The 16,374-nt window shown below is 47.6% G+C and overlaps 1 protein-coding gene across 2 annotated transcripts in view; it reads left to right on the top strand.

Annotated features, from left to right (window-relative positions):
* The first annotated feature begins 3,445 nt into the window (after window positions 1-3,445).
* The window catches only part of BTBD16 (BTB domain containing 16), a 66,866-nt gene continuing 53,937 nt past the window's right edge, over window positions 3,446-16,374 (top strand). Inside the window, exons 1-4 of one of the 2 annotated variants that reach the window (XM_030802226.1) lie at window positions 3,446-3,670; window positions 7,170-7,229; window positions 8,924-9,072; window positions 15,933-16,006. In XM_030802226.1, coding sequence (XP_030658086.1) covers window positions 7,212-7,229; window positions 8,924-9,072; window positions 15,933-16,006 — 241 coding nt within the window. In that variant the 5' untranslated portion in view covers window positions 3,446-3,670; window positions 7,170-7,211. Of the gene's footprint in view, window positions 3,671-7,169; window positions 7,230-8,920; window positions 9,073-15,932; window positions 16,007-16,374 lie in introns of both variants that reach the window. The other variant, XM_030802222.1, reaches the window with a different exon arrangement.

Below are 16,374 nucleotides of genomic sequence, written 5' to 3'. Positions count from 1 at the left end.
CATAAGGTGATTCCAGCTAAGGGCAGTGCTCAGCGAGGTTTGATGTCTGAGTCACTGAAGACCTTTGTTCTTCGGATTTCCAGCTTGTTGGCTGCTTCATGGGCTGGGCCCAAGGGGTTCAGTTACTGACACCATCAGGAAAGAGCTCTCAGAGAAACATGCTGGAAGCTATTTCCACTTATTTGTATTTGCTGTCTTTGACTTTGGACAATAGCTCAGCTCCTGGGAGATCTGTGGGGGATGTATGTGTTGAGAGTTCTGGGGGTGAGCTGAAGGCCCCGGATCCTTGAGCTAGACCCTGCAGAAAGCGATGGATTCAGCCAAGGCCAGGGTTCTGCCTAGGGGCTGCTGGGAGTGTGGCATCCTGGGACGCTTCCCCAGAGTGGCCACTAGAGGGAGCCCGCTCTCAACTGCACCCTAGTAGTGATACCTGGAGGGCATCCGTAGGTTGGTCCATGATGGAGCAGGTGGGATGTCAAGCTGGTCCAGGGTAATGTCTTTCAAACTTGTTAATTGAAATCTTACATGGGGTCCCACATTCCAGGGACAGTTAGCAGGGAAAAGTTTGGGTTGGAGGTGAAGGGGCAGCGTAGAGAGAGGAAATCTGTCCATTTGTACACAGACTTCTGCTCAGCCCCTCTCTGCCCCCATGTTCTTGGCACTGGGCTAGGAGGGAAGCCATGGACCAGACTCGAGGGGGAGTGGAGAGCAACATGATGGTCAGGGAAGAGAGAAGGTGCACAGCGGCTGTGTGTGCACACCCGTGCATGGGTGCCCGGATGAGCCTCTGTCACTGTCCCGGAGGGGAGCCCAGCCTGATGGGTGGGCTGCACCTCCAGCTGCCACATGTCCAGCAGAAGGGGCTGGTTACCTTAATCCCCATCTGCCTTTGCATCAAGAAGTACAGCGTCCACGGTGAAACCCTGTCTCTACTAAAAATACAAAAATTAGCCGGGTGTGGTGGCGGGCGCCTGTAATCCCAGCTACTGGGGAGGCTGAGGCAGGAGAATCGCTTGAACCCGGGAGGTGGAGGTTGCATTGAGCCGAGCTTGCGCCATTGCACTCCAGCCTGGGGGACAAGAGCGAGACTTCGTCTCAAAACAAAAACAAAACACAGTGTCGCCATTAACAGTCATGCACAAAAACGCAGGAGAAAATGTCTAACATTTAGCCAACAACTCACGTTAAACAGCAAGTACAGCAGGACCGCGTTTTCAAAAATGTGTGTATTACACACAAAATGTTGATGTACTGTGAATGATGCTGAATTTGGCTATGGAATCCAAATGATTTTTATTGTTAAGAATTTTTGCCTCTGAATTTGTGCCTATAAATGCATTGCATTTGTAAAAGGAAAATAAATTAACAACAAGTGTTTGTTTTTCAAGCATGAGCGAGGGCCCACACCAGGATCAGGAGTGCAGCCTCTGCCTCTGGCTCCTGAGGCCCCTGCAGCAGCTGTTAGAGGCCTGCTTCCTGTCTCATGCTGCCCCTGAGGGTCTAGGGATGGTAGGCAGACCTTGAACTGGGGTTCCTAACCCCCCTCTCTAAGACATGCCAGTGTCTTCAGCCCCTTGTCACCTACATTCTTCTCCCACTGGTTCTCTCATTGTGCACGTCCCTCCCTACCTCCTGATCTCCAGAAGAGCTAGGCTGAGAGGTGAGCAGAAGTGGATTCCTTTGGGCCCCACCTCAAATCCTGACTGCAGCACCAGCTGCTGCTGTTTCTACTAAACACCGAAAACCTGACAATCAGCTGCTTCTCCAACCAGGTGGCAGTTGCTGGGATCAGTTGTATACTACCATGAAACCCCCTGTCATCTCACTCCCAAACCCCAAATCCAATGCACAACCAAGAGACATTGCTCTAAGCTGAAGTGCACCTCTAGAAGCTACGATAACAGCCAAAGATGCTCTTAACACATGTGCATACATGGATGCAGTTGCAAATGAGGACATAGGCAGGTGGGTACAAACACCAGGGCCATGTTCGTACCCAAACACAGAAGCAGACACACACACCTATGCATACATAATCACGTGCACACGTATGCATGTGGCACTCAAGCAGGTGCACCGGCAGAGTGGTGGTTATGGACTAGGACATCCAATTACCCAATTCTAGAGATGTTTATTGAGCACTTTCTAAAGTCCAAGTTTGGTTGCTGGGGCTCTGGGGATGCAGAGATGGGTAAGCCACTCACAGAACATTCCACAGTGATCAGCTTCTCTGCAAAGCAGAATATGGTGTTGGGAGGAGTAGAATCACAGGATTTGAGGGCTGAGGGGGGAGATAAATTCAGGGGTACCTCCCATTTATAGAGTGTTTCGTAGTTTCTAGATCACAGCCACGGGAGGCAGCGCAGCTACTTTCCTGTTTTACTTTAGGATATATGTGACCTAGGAGAGGCTGGCCTCGGGTCATACAAGCTGTACTGCCTCCGGGTTCCTATTACTGTAACTAGGGATTTCTGTGATCCCTGGGGTGGTGGTCTAGGCCTTTGATGAACCCGTGGTGACCCATGTGACCCTGACCCATGTGGCCTCCACCTCCCAATCCCCTAGTTTGGGTCATGGGCTTCATAGGCTACATTGCTGAGGACACTGCAAGATTGCACTCAGGGCCGGGCACGGTGGCTCACACCTGTAATCTCAGCACTTTGGGAGGCCGAGGTGGGCGGATCACCTGAGGTCAGGAGTTCGAGACCAGCCTGGCCAACATGGTGAAACCCCGTCTCTACTAAAAATACAAAAATTAAGCCGGTGTGGTGGCGGGCACTTGTAATCCCAGCTATTCGGGAGGCTGAGGCACAAGAATTGCTTGAACCCGGTGAACCTAGGAGGCGGAGGTTGCCGTGAGCCAAGATCACACCACTGCACTCCAGCCTTGGCGACAGAGTGAGACTCCATCTCAAAAAAAATCCAAACAAAAGAAGACAAACAAACCCAAACGTTTCCACTCTGGATGCCAGCTTGAGGGCTCTTGGTCTTATCCTTGACTTTTAGGCAGTCCTTAGCTCCCAGAGAGAGCAGCATTAAAAATCATCAACAAAGTACCTCATTAAGCATAGCTTTTAATAATGCAGAATGCTCAATTTTTGTTGAAATATGTTTGTCAAAACACAGATAGAAAACGCTAGAAATAGAGCACCCCAGAATGCCAGAGCTGGGAGGCATCTGAGAAGCTTCTAGTCTAATCTTCTCCTTTGACAGATGAAGCCTGAGGATTTGGGGGTTGATTCTCACTGAGGCTCTGTCCTGGGTTGCCCCAGGTGCTGTGAGGAACAGGAATGGAGGCACATGGCACCCACACTGGTCTCTGAGATGCCATCACTCACGGCTTCTCCCCATCAGCCAGGGCCTTGGACACAGCCCCAGCCTCAGCTGAAACCTGGCCCTGGAACAGGAAGTGCTTGGAAGCTTCCCTGCCGTTGCCGTGGTGCTCACAACCACCCAGGAAACCAAAGGCAAGCTCCCCCTGTCAAAGCACCTTGGCCCATAAGAAGAAAAGGGTGAGCCCCAGATGTGATGAGCGCTTCCAGGCTTCAGGCTCAGAAGGCGCCCAGCCCCCAGCTCTCCTGTAACTCAGAGGCCAGTGCGATGGGAGTTGCTCCACTCCGCACGCTTCCCCTGTAAACACGCCTGTGGTGGGCAAAAGGGCTTTGGAACGGTAAGTACAATGGGTACTTTTCGGCCACTTCAGAGACCAAGAAGGGTGTCCTAGTGACAGGTGCTGCTTAGACTTGGGTCCCTCTGGTCTACTTGCCAGGGAGGGAGTTTGGGGAATCAGGAGGGGTCTGGGAGCCGAGAGACCATTGTAGGTAACTCCTGCCCACCCACAGGGACCTTGGCACGGGCTCTCAAAACACATGAAGGGGCGGATTGCCTGGTGGGATGAAGAAAGAACACATCTCCAGGCCATTGAGTGTCCCTGGATTTCAAGATCAGCTAAAAAAGTTCTTAGATATTGATCTAAGAAAGCAGAAGCTTTGGGTAGCTGAGGGCAAACCCCAGCCTCCCTCTCTCTGTAACTGAAGCAGTGCTCCGTGGGCATAGCGAGTCCTGCGTGGGGTTTATTCTGTGCTGACAGGGTCTGCTTTAGAATGGAACCCTCTTCTCTCTTCTCAGATTCCTTTAGGCCACGTTGAGGATTTGGGGGTCTATGTCTAGGGCAGTGGGAAGTTGGTGAAGGGTTTTAAGCTGTGGAGTTCATCATCCTGGCTCCTGTGAGATAAAGGGATCAGAAAAGCAAGTGTGTGTTACCTGGGGTGGGAGAAGCCTCATCACGCAAGGTGGAAACTCAGCCATCAAGGAAATCACACATTGCTCTAAACCGAAGTGCACCTCTGAAAGCTACTTGAACAGCCAAAGATGCTCTTAACACACATGCATACATGGATGCAAATGAGGACCCCGGCAGGTGGGTTCAAACACCAGGGCCATGTTTGTACCCAGACATGTTTATTTTTCTTTCCTTTTTTTTTTTTCCTTGAGATAGAGTTTCACTCTTGTTGCCCAGGCTAGAGTGCAATGGTGTGAGTTTGGCTCACTGCAACCTCCGCCTCCCGACTTCAAGTGATTCACCTGCCTCAGCCTCCCAAGTAGCTGAGATTACAGGAATGCGCCACCATCCCCAGCTAATTTTGTATTTTTAGTAGAGACAAGGTTTCATCATGTTGGTTAGGCTGGTCTTGAACTCCTGACCTTAGGTGATCCGTCTCAGCCTCCCAAAGTGCTGGGATTACAGGCATGAGCCACCGGGCCTGGCCCCAGATATGTTTTCAAATTAGAGACTGGCAAAGGAGATACACCCACACACACACACATGCACACATACACACACACACACACTTGACATATTTTCATACCTAATGAAACAATTTGTTTACCATAAAGTCAAAAGACAAATGATACACTTCTGCAGCATGTATGGCAGACAAAATATTAGTGTCCCCAGTACATAGAGAGCTCCTTAAAAAATGCTAAGGAAACTACAGTAACCCAGTAGAAAAATGCGGAAAGCCTATGATTAGGCAGTTTTCAGAAAAAAAAAAAAAAATTAAACGGCCAATAAATAGATAAAAGAATGCTCAACCCCACTGGTAGCCAGGAAAGTTCAAATTAAAATAAGAATCTGAAACCATCCAACACTCACCAGCTTGGCAAAAATAAATATGATGATACTACCTAGTACTGGAGATGTTATGAAAAAAACAACAACACTTCTAAATTGGTGATAGGAATGTTAATTGCTGCAATTTGGGGGCAAGTGAATTGGTATTAACTATTTCAATTGAAGATACAGATCTCTGACATAACTGTACCACTTGGAAGACTATTTCATAGAAATAAAAACAGTAACACGAAGATATATATATATACACACACACATACATACACATATACATATATACAGATGCAGATATAGGTAACATGTATAGATCTATGTATATACATATGTACACAAACTGCCATAATAATGTGTATGCATATTGTTCCCATTGTTTTTATTATGGGAATAAAATATAGGAAATAACCTCAATGACTTGGCAGAGGAATATTTTAATAAATAATGATGCATTCACTGTATGAAATATTATGTGGCCAGGCACAGTGGCTCATGCCTATAATCCCGGTACTTTGGGAGGCCAAGGCAGGAGGATTGCTTGATATCAGGAGTTCAAGTCCAGTCTGGGCAATATAGATCAGTCTGGGCAACGCTGGCTCTGGAAAAATTAAAAAATTAGCCAGGTGTGGTAGTGGACGCCTGTAGTCCCAGCTACTGGGGAGGCTGAAGTGGGAGGATCACTTGAACCCAGAAGATTGAGGCTGCACTGAGCCTTTATCACGCCACTGCACTCCAGCCTGGGCAACAGAGCAAGACCCTGTCTCAAAAAAAGAAAAAGTAATATTAATGCAGCTATGTTAAATTTTTCTTTCCTGTGTTGGTTCACTCGTTACAACAAGCATATATTATTAATACTTTTGCAATTAAAAAGTCCAATTAAGGCAATTAAAAGGCAAAGAAAAGCCTGTCTGCCCAAGTGGAATGGAAATTCTATGAGGCAAGGATGTGCATTTTGCTCACTGCTATCTCTCAGAAATGGCTAACACCTCTCTCCATATGGCGACTGCACAGGAAATGCTTGTTGATGAATGGATGAACATAGCCATGGCTGTGATGCAGGTGAAGTGCTGTTTGGGGAGCAAAGGGAGGTCAACTGAGGTTCTTGGTCATCAAGTGCCGTGGCTTCTGCTGGTTTTACCAGCTCGCCCGCTTCTCCTCTTCTCCGATGTTGCTCTGGGGAACTACCCAGTCCCCAGTGCACGTTCTTGTTGGGAGAATTAGTCAAGGTGTCTGCCCTCAGGGGCCAAAGAGTGGGCCCCTGAGCTAAGCCAGGCCAGTTGGGGCCTCTTGCTGAGAATCTGGATTGAAAAGAACCCTGTATAGACGGACTGTGGGAGAGCCGACTCATGCTAGAGGCAGCGCCTGACAACAATAGCCACCAACTCCTGGTGCATGCCACCCAGGTCCCTGCAGCTGCTTCCTGTTCTTTCCCAGAGAGTTCTCCAGTTTCCTTTTGAGTCTATGAGACCCTCCTCTCATCACCATCCTTCCAATCAATCTTAACCTCCCCCCAACCCCATAATCAAATGGGTTTCTGTTGCTTGTAACCCAACAGCCCTGATAATGTTCAGAGATAGCTGGAAAGTCCTTCCACTCTTCCTCTTTCATGACCCTGTAAGCTAGGGTGACCATCAGTCTACAGGGCTCCAGGGCAGCCCTGGCCTACAGCCATTGTCCAGGCCTAATTATTAATATCATCCCTTTAGTCTCCTGGTCTGAATGATCAATTATGTGATCAGCCTACTTATAGCTATCTTTTGGTCTTCCTCACTTTGGCAAAGGATTATCTTCTGTTTTGCTTTATCTGAGCCACTTTCCCAGAACAACAGCAGAGATCTGTCTATTCACCTGCTTACAAAAAAAAACAAAAAACAAAAAAAACCCAGCAATAACAAGATATTCTCTTGATTGATAAATAACCCACATTCGAGGCTTATTCATTATTGTTCCTGGGGCAAAATATAGATTCTTTAGGCCAATCTCCTCCATAATATTTTGAAAAGTATGGAAATATTTCACCTTTACCTCTTTTGTCTTCTAGGTTGCTTATCTTTTCTCTCCTGCGTAATTTCCACTTTCATTCATGATAATGTCGAACACGGTAAGTAGATCAGTTTCTCAAGAAGGTAGGTGATGAGAAGAAGCACTTGGTCATGGTCATTTTGACAAATTTCCACAAGGGGCTGGGTCCTGCACCACCGAGGACCTCAAGCGTTATTGGCTGACTCGGCTGGAAAGAGCGCGTCCGGGCAGCGCTGTCCAGAGAGCAGAGAGCAGGCTTGTGGTCTGAGCTGACGATGTTTTACTTCGACGTTTTACGTGACAGCAGGACTACATCTAGACTCAAATTCCACAGTTTTTAACCACCCACCCTCTTCTAGGCACTATACTAAGGCGTATTTCCCAACCTTTATTCTACTTTATACTTTTTACAACATTGGAAACAAGATGATATCCCCAGGCTCCCCACCATCGCCATCCTCACCGTCGTTGTCACGATGACCATTACTGTCACCACCACCACCACCCATTATTCCCATTACACATGAGACCTGAGAGCCTCAGAATGTTAAATAACTTGCTGAAGGTCACACAACTAGAAAGTAAAATTTGAACTCAGATGCTCTAGTCCGTGGCCCATGGTCTCGCCACCTCTCCATTGGTGCCCTGGGTGGCTTGGGATCAATGACATCCATTCCTGTGGGTCCCTTCTGGTGCTTTTTTCCTTGCTAGGTTGCTTTGAGCCTTCAGTCTAAGGTTTACATCCATGCTGGGTATCGTCCTTCTTTTTTAAGGAAATTGCTGAATTTCCCCTGGAACCTCAAGAAAATGTCTAAGACTGAGCAGTTCTGCTCCTGGGCATATAACCAAAAGAATAAAAAGACAGGTGTTCAAACAAAAACTTCTCCATGAATATTCACAGCACTCTTCACAATAGCCAAAAGGTATAAAAAAACCCAGTGTCCATCAGCTGATGAAGGAATAAGCAAAATGTGGGATATTTACACAATGGAATATTATTCAGCCTTAAAAAGGAATGAAGTACCAATACATGGCTGAACCTTGAAAACATTATGTTATGTGAAAGATGCCATCCACAAAAGGCCACATATTGTGTGATTCCACTTGTATGCAATACCCAGAACAGGTGAAAACATAAAGTCAGAACATAGGGGCTAATCTTAGAAAGCAGGTTAGTGGTTGTCACGGGCTGGGGACATGGGAACAGGGAGTGACAATTTAATTGGTATGGAATTTCTCTTGGGGATAATGAAAATGTTCTGGAATTAGGTAGTAGTATTGGTTGTGTAACATTGTAAATGTTCTAAATGCCACCAAATTGTACACTGTAAAATAGATAAAATTTTATGTCTTGTATATTTTACCACCATTAAAAAAAATTCCTTGCCCAAGATCTCCACAGTTTAATATCTCTCTGTATGACATGTTAGGATAAGTACTCAAAGGACAGTACTTAAAGCATAATACTATCCCTGCTTGTGGATTCTTCAGAGAGCTACCTGCAAAAAACAATATTTCTCCCTGACCTCTTGCCCTCTGACACCTCTTGTCCTAGATCCTAAATTCCAAATTACTTTGTAGCTTGAGATCCTTGGTCTACGGAATACAGCGTCTCTGCCTTGAGATGTCTCGTGAGAAACATTAGCCATGTTCAAAAATTAACCAGCACTGTAAAATTTGTCTTGATTTCCTTCCTGCTATACAATTTGGAAAACCTGGCATTTATGTGGAGTTAGAAAAAAAATGTCTTCTCTTTCTTTGATTACCAAGCAGCACAAAGTTCGGCTGGAACGCCAGATCACTGGCTCAACCAACCGGTGGCGTTTCCCCAGACAACGTTTTTCTGGGGACCTGCTCTCACTTTCCCAGATGTGCAAGGCTCTGAGCATAGACTTTGAGGAAGCTCTGAGGAACCCAGACAGGTAGGGAGACTCAAAGGTTTGTGGGAGGGAATGGCCCATCATTCCTGGGAGGGGAGGTGTCTGATGACTGGGCCACTCTGATTGGCTGGAGTGGCTGTCAAGGGCACATCTGCAAGGAAGGCTGCCTCTGGAGCCAGCTCCCAGGCATGGACAGGGTCATAAGTGATTACTGCCTCTGAGAATCTGAGTGGTTACAAAAGTACAGAGAAAGATTGAATTTTTTTTTTTTTTTTACAATTTTTCTTCCCATTGGGAACTTTGAACCCAAACAGGATTCTGAGTTTATTATCCAGGGACCAACTGATTTTTGGACAAACAAAACTTACTTAGTCCTGGCTCAGTGTTTAGACAGCTTGTGAATGTCCATTTTCACCCAGTCAATTGATCTTCTCTCAATCTCATGGCATTCCGAGCAGTAGGCTAGACCCTCACTTCTCCATGTGATCAGTTCTCTCTTGCCTCTCCTGGAAACACAGAGCTGGACCCTTGCCTTAGTCTGTTCGTGTTGCTGTAAAGAAATACCTAAGGATCAGAAATTTATAAAGAAAAGAGGTTTATTTGGCTCAAGGTTCTGCAGGCTGCACAAGAAGCATGGCGCCAGCATCTGCTCAGCTTCTGGTGAGGGCCTCAGGCTGCTTGTACTCATGGTGGAAGGCGAAGAGGAGCCGAGCGTGCAGAGATCACATGGCAAGCGAGGAAGCAAGAGAGAGGAGAGGGGGAAGGTCCCAGGCTCTTGCTGACAACCAACTCTTGTGGGAACTAAGAGAGAGAACCCACCCCTGAGGGATGGTATTAATCTATTCATGAGGGATCTGCCCTTATGACCAAAATACCCCCCATTAGGCCCCACCTCCAACACTGGGGATCAAATTTCTACAAGAGGTTTGGAGGAAACAAACATGCAATTTGTAGCAACCCTATTGCAGAAGGCACACCTCATTTCCCTGGTGCCATGGACCTGGCTTGATGCAACTACCATCCCTAGGCTGGCAGCATCAGTCTTGTGAGCTCACAGCCAAATCAAAGTGAGCGTGGACTGTACTCCTGGCACAGCACCTGGCACAGAAGAACTGTCTGCTCAATCTTTCTTCAGCGAGTAGCCAAATCTTCCCTCTCTAGAGTCACTGGCCAACCCTGTTCCGTTGCCCAGTTCCTTAGTGCCAGGGCTGGGCCAGAGATGCAGGTGCTGGAGCTAGGCCTAGGAACAGAGGCAAAGTGATCCCAAAAGCTGCTAAGAGGGTCTGGGCAGCAGGAACTAAGTCTCTAGGAGTCACTGAGCCAAACTGGAGGCGGTGGCCTGAGGGGTGGGGTTCAGAAATGGCATTTGGTGCTGGGCATTTGGACTGTTAAAAGCAGTCTATCAATAGGGCTGGAATCCCCACTTCTTCACTTACTAATTCTGTGACTTTAGTCAGTGGCTAACCCTCTTTGGGTCTCAGTTTCCTCATCTTTCAAATGGTTATATAGCACCTTCTTCAAGATGAAGAGTCATCTTGAGGATTAAATGAAGCCATATATTGAAAATGCTCAGCACTGTTGCCAGCAAATACTAGATGCTTAGTAAACAGAACTATTTTCTTTACTGCCTGAGCAGCATTTTAGTAATTAATCCCGGTGATTTCATCTTGGGGTGTCTCAGCTCTGTGCTCTGCCAGTCAACACCCCCTTTATTTCACTCTGCCTCCTTGCACCCTCCGCAGTTCCTTCCTCCAGGACAACACCTTCCTCCAGCACCGCAGGGGCAGAGGAACCGGTCTTCTGGGGAGAAGCTTTTACACATCTGGCCCTCTCCTTTGTGGTATTGGGAAGCTGCATGTCCAGAGGCAGCAGATCCTCCCAGGTGTTTTGGGCAAGTCTACAGCCATGCATCTGGTGCTCAGCTGATCCAGGATTGGTTCTGCCAGGGCACTTGGGCTCTGTCCCATGAGCCTCTTGTCCTCCTCCTGAGATGGGCTAGCCTGGGCACATGCTTATCATGGTGACAGCAGAGGGCACGAGGGCAAGCCCAGGAGCACGTGTGTCTTTCAAACCTTCCACCATTTCACATTCACTAGGCCCCATGAACTGAGGCAAGCCACGTGGCCAAACTCCCAGTCAAGGGACAGAAAACACACTCCATCTCCTTATGGAGAGAAACTTTGCAGTATGGAGGCAAAAGGTTTGGACAGAGGGAGGGATGAAGAATTGAAGTCACTGGTGCAGTCTACTGAGTATGGGAGAAACTGATGTTCTGTAATAAACACAAACTTGTCTGGGCATGGTAGCTCATACTTGTCATCCCAGTGCTTTGGGAGGCCAAAGTGGGAGGATTGCTTGAGGCCAGGAATTTGAGACCAGCATGGGGCAACATGGTGAGACCCTGTCTTTACAAAAAATTTTAAAATTAGCCAGGTATGCTGGCGTGAACCTGTAGTCCCAACTACTTAGGAGACCGAGGTGGGAGGATCACTTGAGCCAAGGAGATTGAGGCTGCATGCAGTGACCTATGATTGTGCCGTTTCACTCCAGCCTGGGAGACAGAGCGAGATTTGTCTCTAAAAATAAAAAAGAGACAGAGAAAGAGACACACACACACACACACACACACACATGCCTTTTCTTTGTGTTCACAATAGGAATTTGTTCCATGTGATTGTGAGTAACTTCTTAGAAAGAATAAAGGTTGTGTGTAACATGAAGGGCTTATTTCTGGTAACTCTTGTGAACCTTCAGGCATCAGGCAACTCTCAGGTGGCAAACTCCACTGTCAGTAAGGGCCTGGAATGCCCCCATGCAACATACGTTATATCCCCCAAAGCACTACATGGCTGTTTCTGCCCCACCTGGCAAGCTGTGTTCGTGTCATTGCTGCCTTTCCCACCTGGGGGTGCTGTCTGCTTGGACAGGAGCTGGACCAATCTATTTCTTGAGTTACGGAAAAGGTCACTCATGGTGGAAAGCTGAGGGAACAGGCTCTCAGCTTCTCGTCTATTTCGGGTATGTAATTGTGCCCAGCTGGCCAACACTTCCTTCTGCAGTGTCTGGCTTTTCATGACACAGGGAGTTCCTTGTCAGCCACTCAGAGGTGCTGATCTTCAGGCTGCTGATCTTCTTGCCTTGGTCCTTTTGCAGGCTCTGGGGCACCGAGTGTGGGAGAGGAGGCTGAGAGGAGGAAATGTTAACTTCCTTGCGAGTACCCTAATCTTTTCGTGCCTTGGTTTATGTGCAAAGTGGGGATGCTGTCTTACAGGGTTGCGTGAGAATTATATGACATGATTCATGTAAGGAGCTTAGAAAAGTGTCTGGCACATATACGCTCAATGCACATGTGTCAAGAATGTCCCTGGGGTCCCCTGGCATGTATGGATGCGTGCTGTCATGGAAACCCAGAGATCCAGCACGGGAGGTATGACTCAGTCCAGACTGGGGAGGGGGCACACCCACGAAGGCTTAGGGGGTTGTGGCCCTCGGAAAGACCCAGAGCCCTCCCTGTCCCCAGCTGGTGAGGCTGCCTAGTGGTTTTCTCCCTTTCTGCCCTCAATGCCAAGTCCATTCAAGGGTGGGAGGAGTCATGCTTAAGAGGTGAGAATGGGAAGAAGGGACCCCTATATTTTTATTTTATTTTATATTATATTATTTTATTTATTTTTAACCAGAGAGCAGTTCTGGGATAGTGGGCCCAGAGACCAGTGACCCGTGTTAACCTAAATAACAAACAGAGAGGAGAGGAAGACTCTCTAAAAGAGGCTGATGTTTATTCTGGAACAGGCATTGCAATGGAATACCAGTGCCACTGTAAACTACGTGTGTATTCAGGGAGGTAAAGGAAAACAAAGGTTTTTTTTGTTTTGTTTGAGACAAGTCTTGCTTTGTTGTCCAGGCTGGAGTGCAGTAGTGCAATCACAGCTCGCTGCAGCCTCAGCCTCCCAGACTCAATTGATCCTCCTGCTTCAGCCTCCCAAGTAGCTGGGACCACAGACATGGCCACCACTTGCTAAATTTTTTATTTAATGTTTTGTAGAGATGGGGTCTCTCTATGTTGCCCAGGCTAGTCTCAAACTCCCGGGCTCAAGTGATGCTCCTGCCTCAGCCTCCCAAAGTATCGGGATTATAGGCATGAGCCACCGTGCCTGGCAAGACAAAGGTTTTTAAAGGAAAAGTGAGGAGGATTACATCGTTGCTCTGAGATAATTATCCCTGGCTACAAGGATCCATAACAAGGGTGACACCAGTTGGAGTTGCTAGGCAGATGTCCTCGCAGTACTTTTTTGTGTGTGAGGTTGTGATGGCCTTTGTGTGCGGCTGTAGGTGTTGCAGAGTCTTTTGTGATAGTTCTTATTATCAGGCATTCATGTGTGAGAACTCCCCCTTCCTGGCCTTCCCCACCTCTATATTTGTTGGGTGGATTTTTTTGTTTTGTTTTTTTAAAGAGATTTAGAGATGAGGTCTCACCCAGTTGCCCAGGCTAGAAGGCAATGGCTATTCACAGGCACAATTGCAGCTCACTGCAGCCTCAAACTCCTGGGCTAAAGCAATCCTCCTGCCTCAGTCTTGCGTGTAGCTGGGACTGTAGGAGCATGATACCATGCCAGGCTCCATCAGGGTTTTTAACACATCATAACTCCATTTTTATTTTGATACCTTTCACAGAGACAATGAAAGAGAGAATGCTAACTGAAGGCATGTCTGTGCCAGGCATTCCAAACATTCACTCTTCCACTCCCCCCTTCCTCTGGGACCAAGAAACAGAAAATGGAAGGACTGGGGTCCAGCCCCAGGTCTATGTACCTCTTCCTAGTTAATCAAATCTTTGGATAGTTTGCTCCAGGAAGTCCGTATGTCCGTGAGAAACTTACTTCCTCTTCTTCCCCTTCTGCCTTTCTCCATCATGGTCGTGACTTGGGGGTGTGAGCTCCAGCCTAACAGCACGTTCCCAGCATCCCGCACCAGGCATTGCAGTGGAAGTTCACCTCGGACCACTTAGTCCCAAACAGTGAGACAACTCACAGATGCCATGTGAGTTGTCTCACCCTTTTCCAGTGATCCTAAAATGAACCACAGCCCTTGGGAATGGCAGAGCCCACATGATGATTGGCATATCTTGACAAGCAGCCCTCACACCCAGGAGAAGGCAGTGTGCTCACCTCTGTTTCCCGGCATCCCTTGGCTCAGCCGATGACACCGATGTTTGTGAGGGTAGTTGAGTTCATGGACCTTGCACCATATTTTCCAAAGTCTGTGGCTCCATTTTGGGATCACGGTCTGAACTCTTGACTCTGGCCAGCTCTTTCCAGACATGTCACCCAAGCCACGAGGGGGATCGAGGGAGGAAGCGAGGGTGTCTTGGGTCAGATCTCCACTGCTCCTGTTGAATAAGCAAGTCCAGCTCCCACTGCCTGCCTTAGGCTGAGTCATTGGCAGCCATCCTCCCCGCTTGGAAAGGGCAGCACGTAGTTGGTAATATTCTGGACACAGGCTCCCACCCATGCTTCCTGCATGCACCCTGGCCCATGGGGTCTCCTGGGATTGTTGGAGACAGCGTGGTGAAGTTGACACTGCATGACACAGAGCAGCTGTGGTCACAAATGTCTCTTGGCTGGCTGGCTTTCTGGGATGACTGTCTTTAAGCTGCGAATATGTGACTCAAATTTTGTTTCACTTCCTGGCTTAGCACAATGAGTCCATGGTGTTTATCTATGTGGTCATGGATTCATTAATGAATATTTGCTGAGCACCTGCACGATGGCTTGTGCCAGGGACATAGCAGTAAACACATGCCCTATTTGTCTTGCAGAGGATACACAAGTAAACAGGCAGCCACAAGACACTCCAGAAAGAGTTTTAAGGGGGAAATCCCAGGACGGGCAGGGGTAAAGCCACTGGCCCAGCATCCCCAGAGAAAGCAGCAATGAAGTTTATTCTGAAGAATGAGTAGGAGCTTAGCAAGGGGAAAGGCGAGGAGGAGAGCATTTGGGAGAGGGAGCAGTGCATGCAAGACATGAAAGCAGCAGTTGGCAGGTCCAGGTGCAGGCTGCTGAGAAGGGCTGGAGTGGGGACCACTGAGGGACCAGGCTGCAGAAATATGCAGGAGCTGGTTAGCCATGCTAAGGAGTTTGGGCTTTCCCCCAAGAGCAATGGGGAAACAATGGAGGATTCTCAGCAGGAGAGAGACAAGACCAAATTTGCGTTTTGTGGGAGGCAGGCCTCCCAGCAGAGCAGGGCTGGAGGCTGGGAGACTTTGGCAGTGACTGGAGGGAGATCACAGGGGCTTAGACGAAGGCTATAGCGAGAACAGCAAAGAGAGATGGGCAAATTCAAAAGATCTAGGCAAGTGATGAGATGTAACAACACTCAGCACGCTGGCTTGGGCAACTGCAGGCTGGTGGTGCCATTTCCTGAAATGAGAATCTGAGCAGGGGAGGATTTGGGGTAGATGCTAAGTTTAGTTTTTGGACACACTGAGAGTGGGACCTGTATGACCTCTAAACAAAATTGTTGGTGAGTTCACATCCCAGAAATGAGCAGAACCCTCTATTCTTTTCTCCCAGCAGATATTTACTGAGTGTCTACTATATGCCAGATAATGTTTTAGACAATGAATAAGGTGTCATTCAGGCAGCCAATGATGACCTCAGATATCTCCTCTGTAAGGCCTGCCCACACACTGAAAACAGGAATCAGCATTATGAGCCAGCTATCAGAAAGCCTACAGTTTTTCAGATCGGCAAATGGTGACCTGAGAAAACTCTTCCAAAGGGCGAGATATGATTAACTTGATCAATAGGTGCTTTAAGGACATTTATGCTAGAATAATGCATGTTGCAGTTGGAGAAAAATGTCAGTATTAACTCCTGGATTTTATGTTTGCATTTTCCTTTGAGGTTATGCATTTCACAAATGCAGAAGTTTTTCTGTGAGAATTTCAAGAACAAGGACATCCCAAGCGGGGAAGCAGGTGAGTTTGTGTTATCCGTGGATTAAGCTAGAATGTTGCTGATTTCAGGGGCATCTTGTGGTCTTTATGGAAGGAAACCAGTCCATAAGCCAGGGTGCTAGTGTATAAGTTGCAATTCTTATCCACTTCCCATTTCTTATCCCTAAGAAATAATAGGTGCCTGGTAAATTATTTGTCAAATGTGCAGTGAGTGAAGCCAAGCTTGGTAAACACATTTTCACATGTTCCTCGCCATGATAAAGACAAACGTGTTGATGTCAATAAATAGCCCACACCTGTAATCCCAGCAGGAAGGCCCAGGCGAGTGAATCACTTGAGGTCAGGAGTTCAAGACCAGCCTGGCCAACATGGTGAAACCCCGTCTCTAG

The sequence above is a fragment of the Nomascus leucogenys genome, chromosome 3 (assembly GCF_006542625.1).
Source record: "Nomascus leucogenys isolate Asia chromosome 3, Asia_NLE_v1, whole genome shotgun sequence".
In the NCBI taxonomy this organism is placed as follows: Eukaryota; Metazoa; Chordata; class Mammalia; order Primates; family Hylobatidae; genus Nomascus; species Nomascus leucogenys.
Note: the sequence above shows the minus strand (reverse complement) of the source record. Positions and strands in the feature narration are given on the sequence as shown.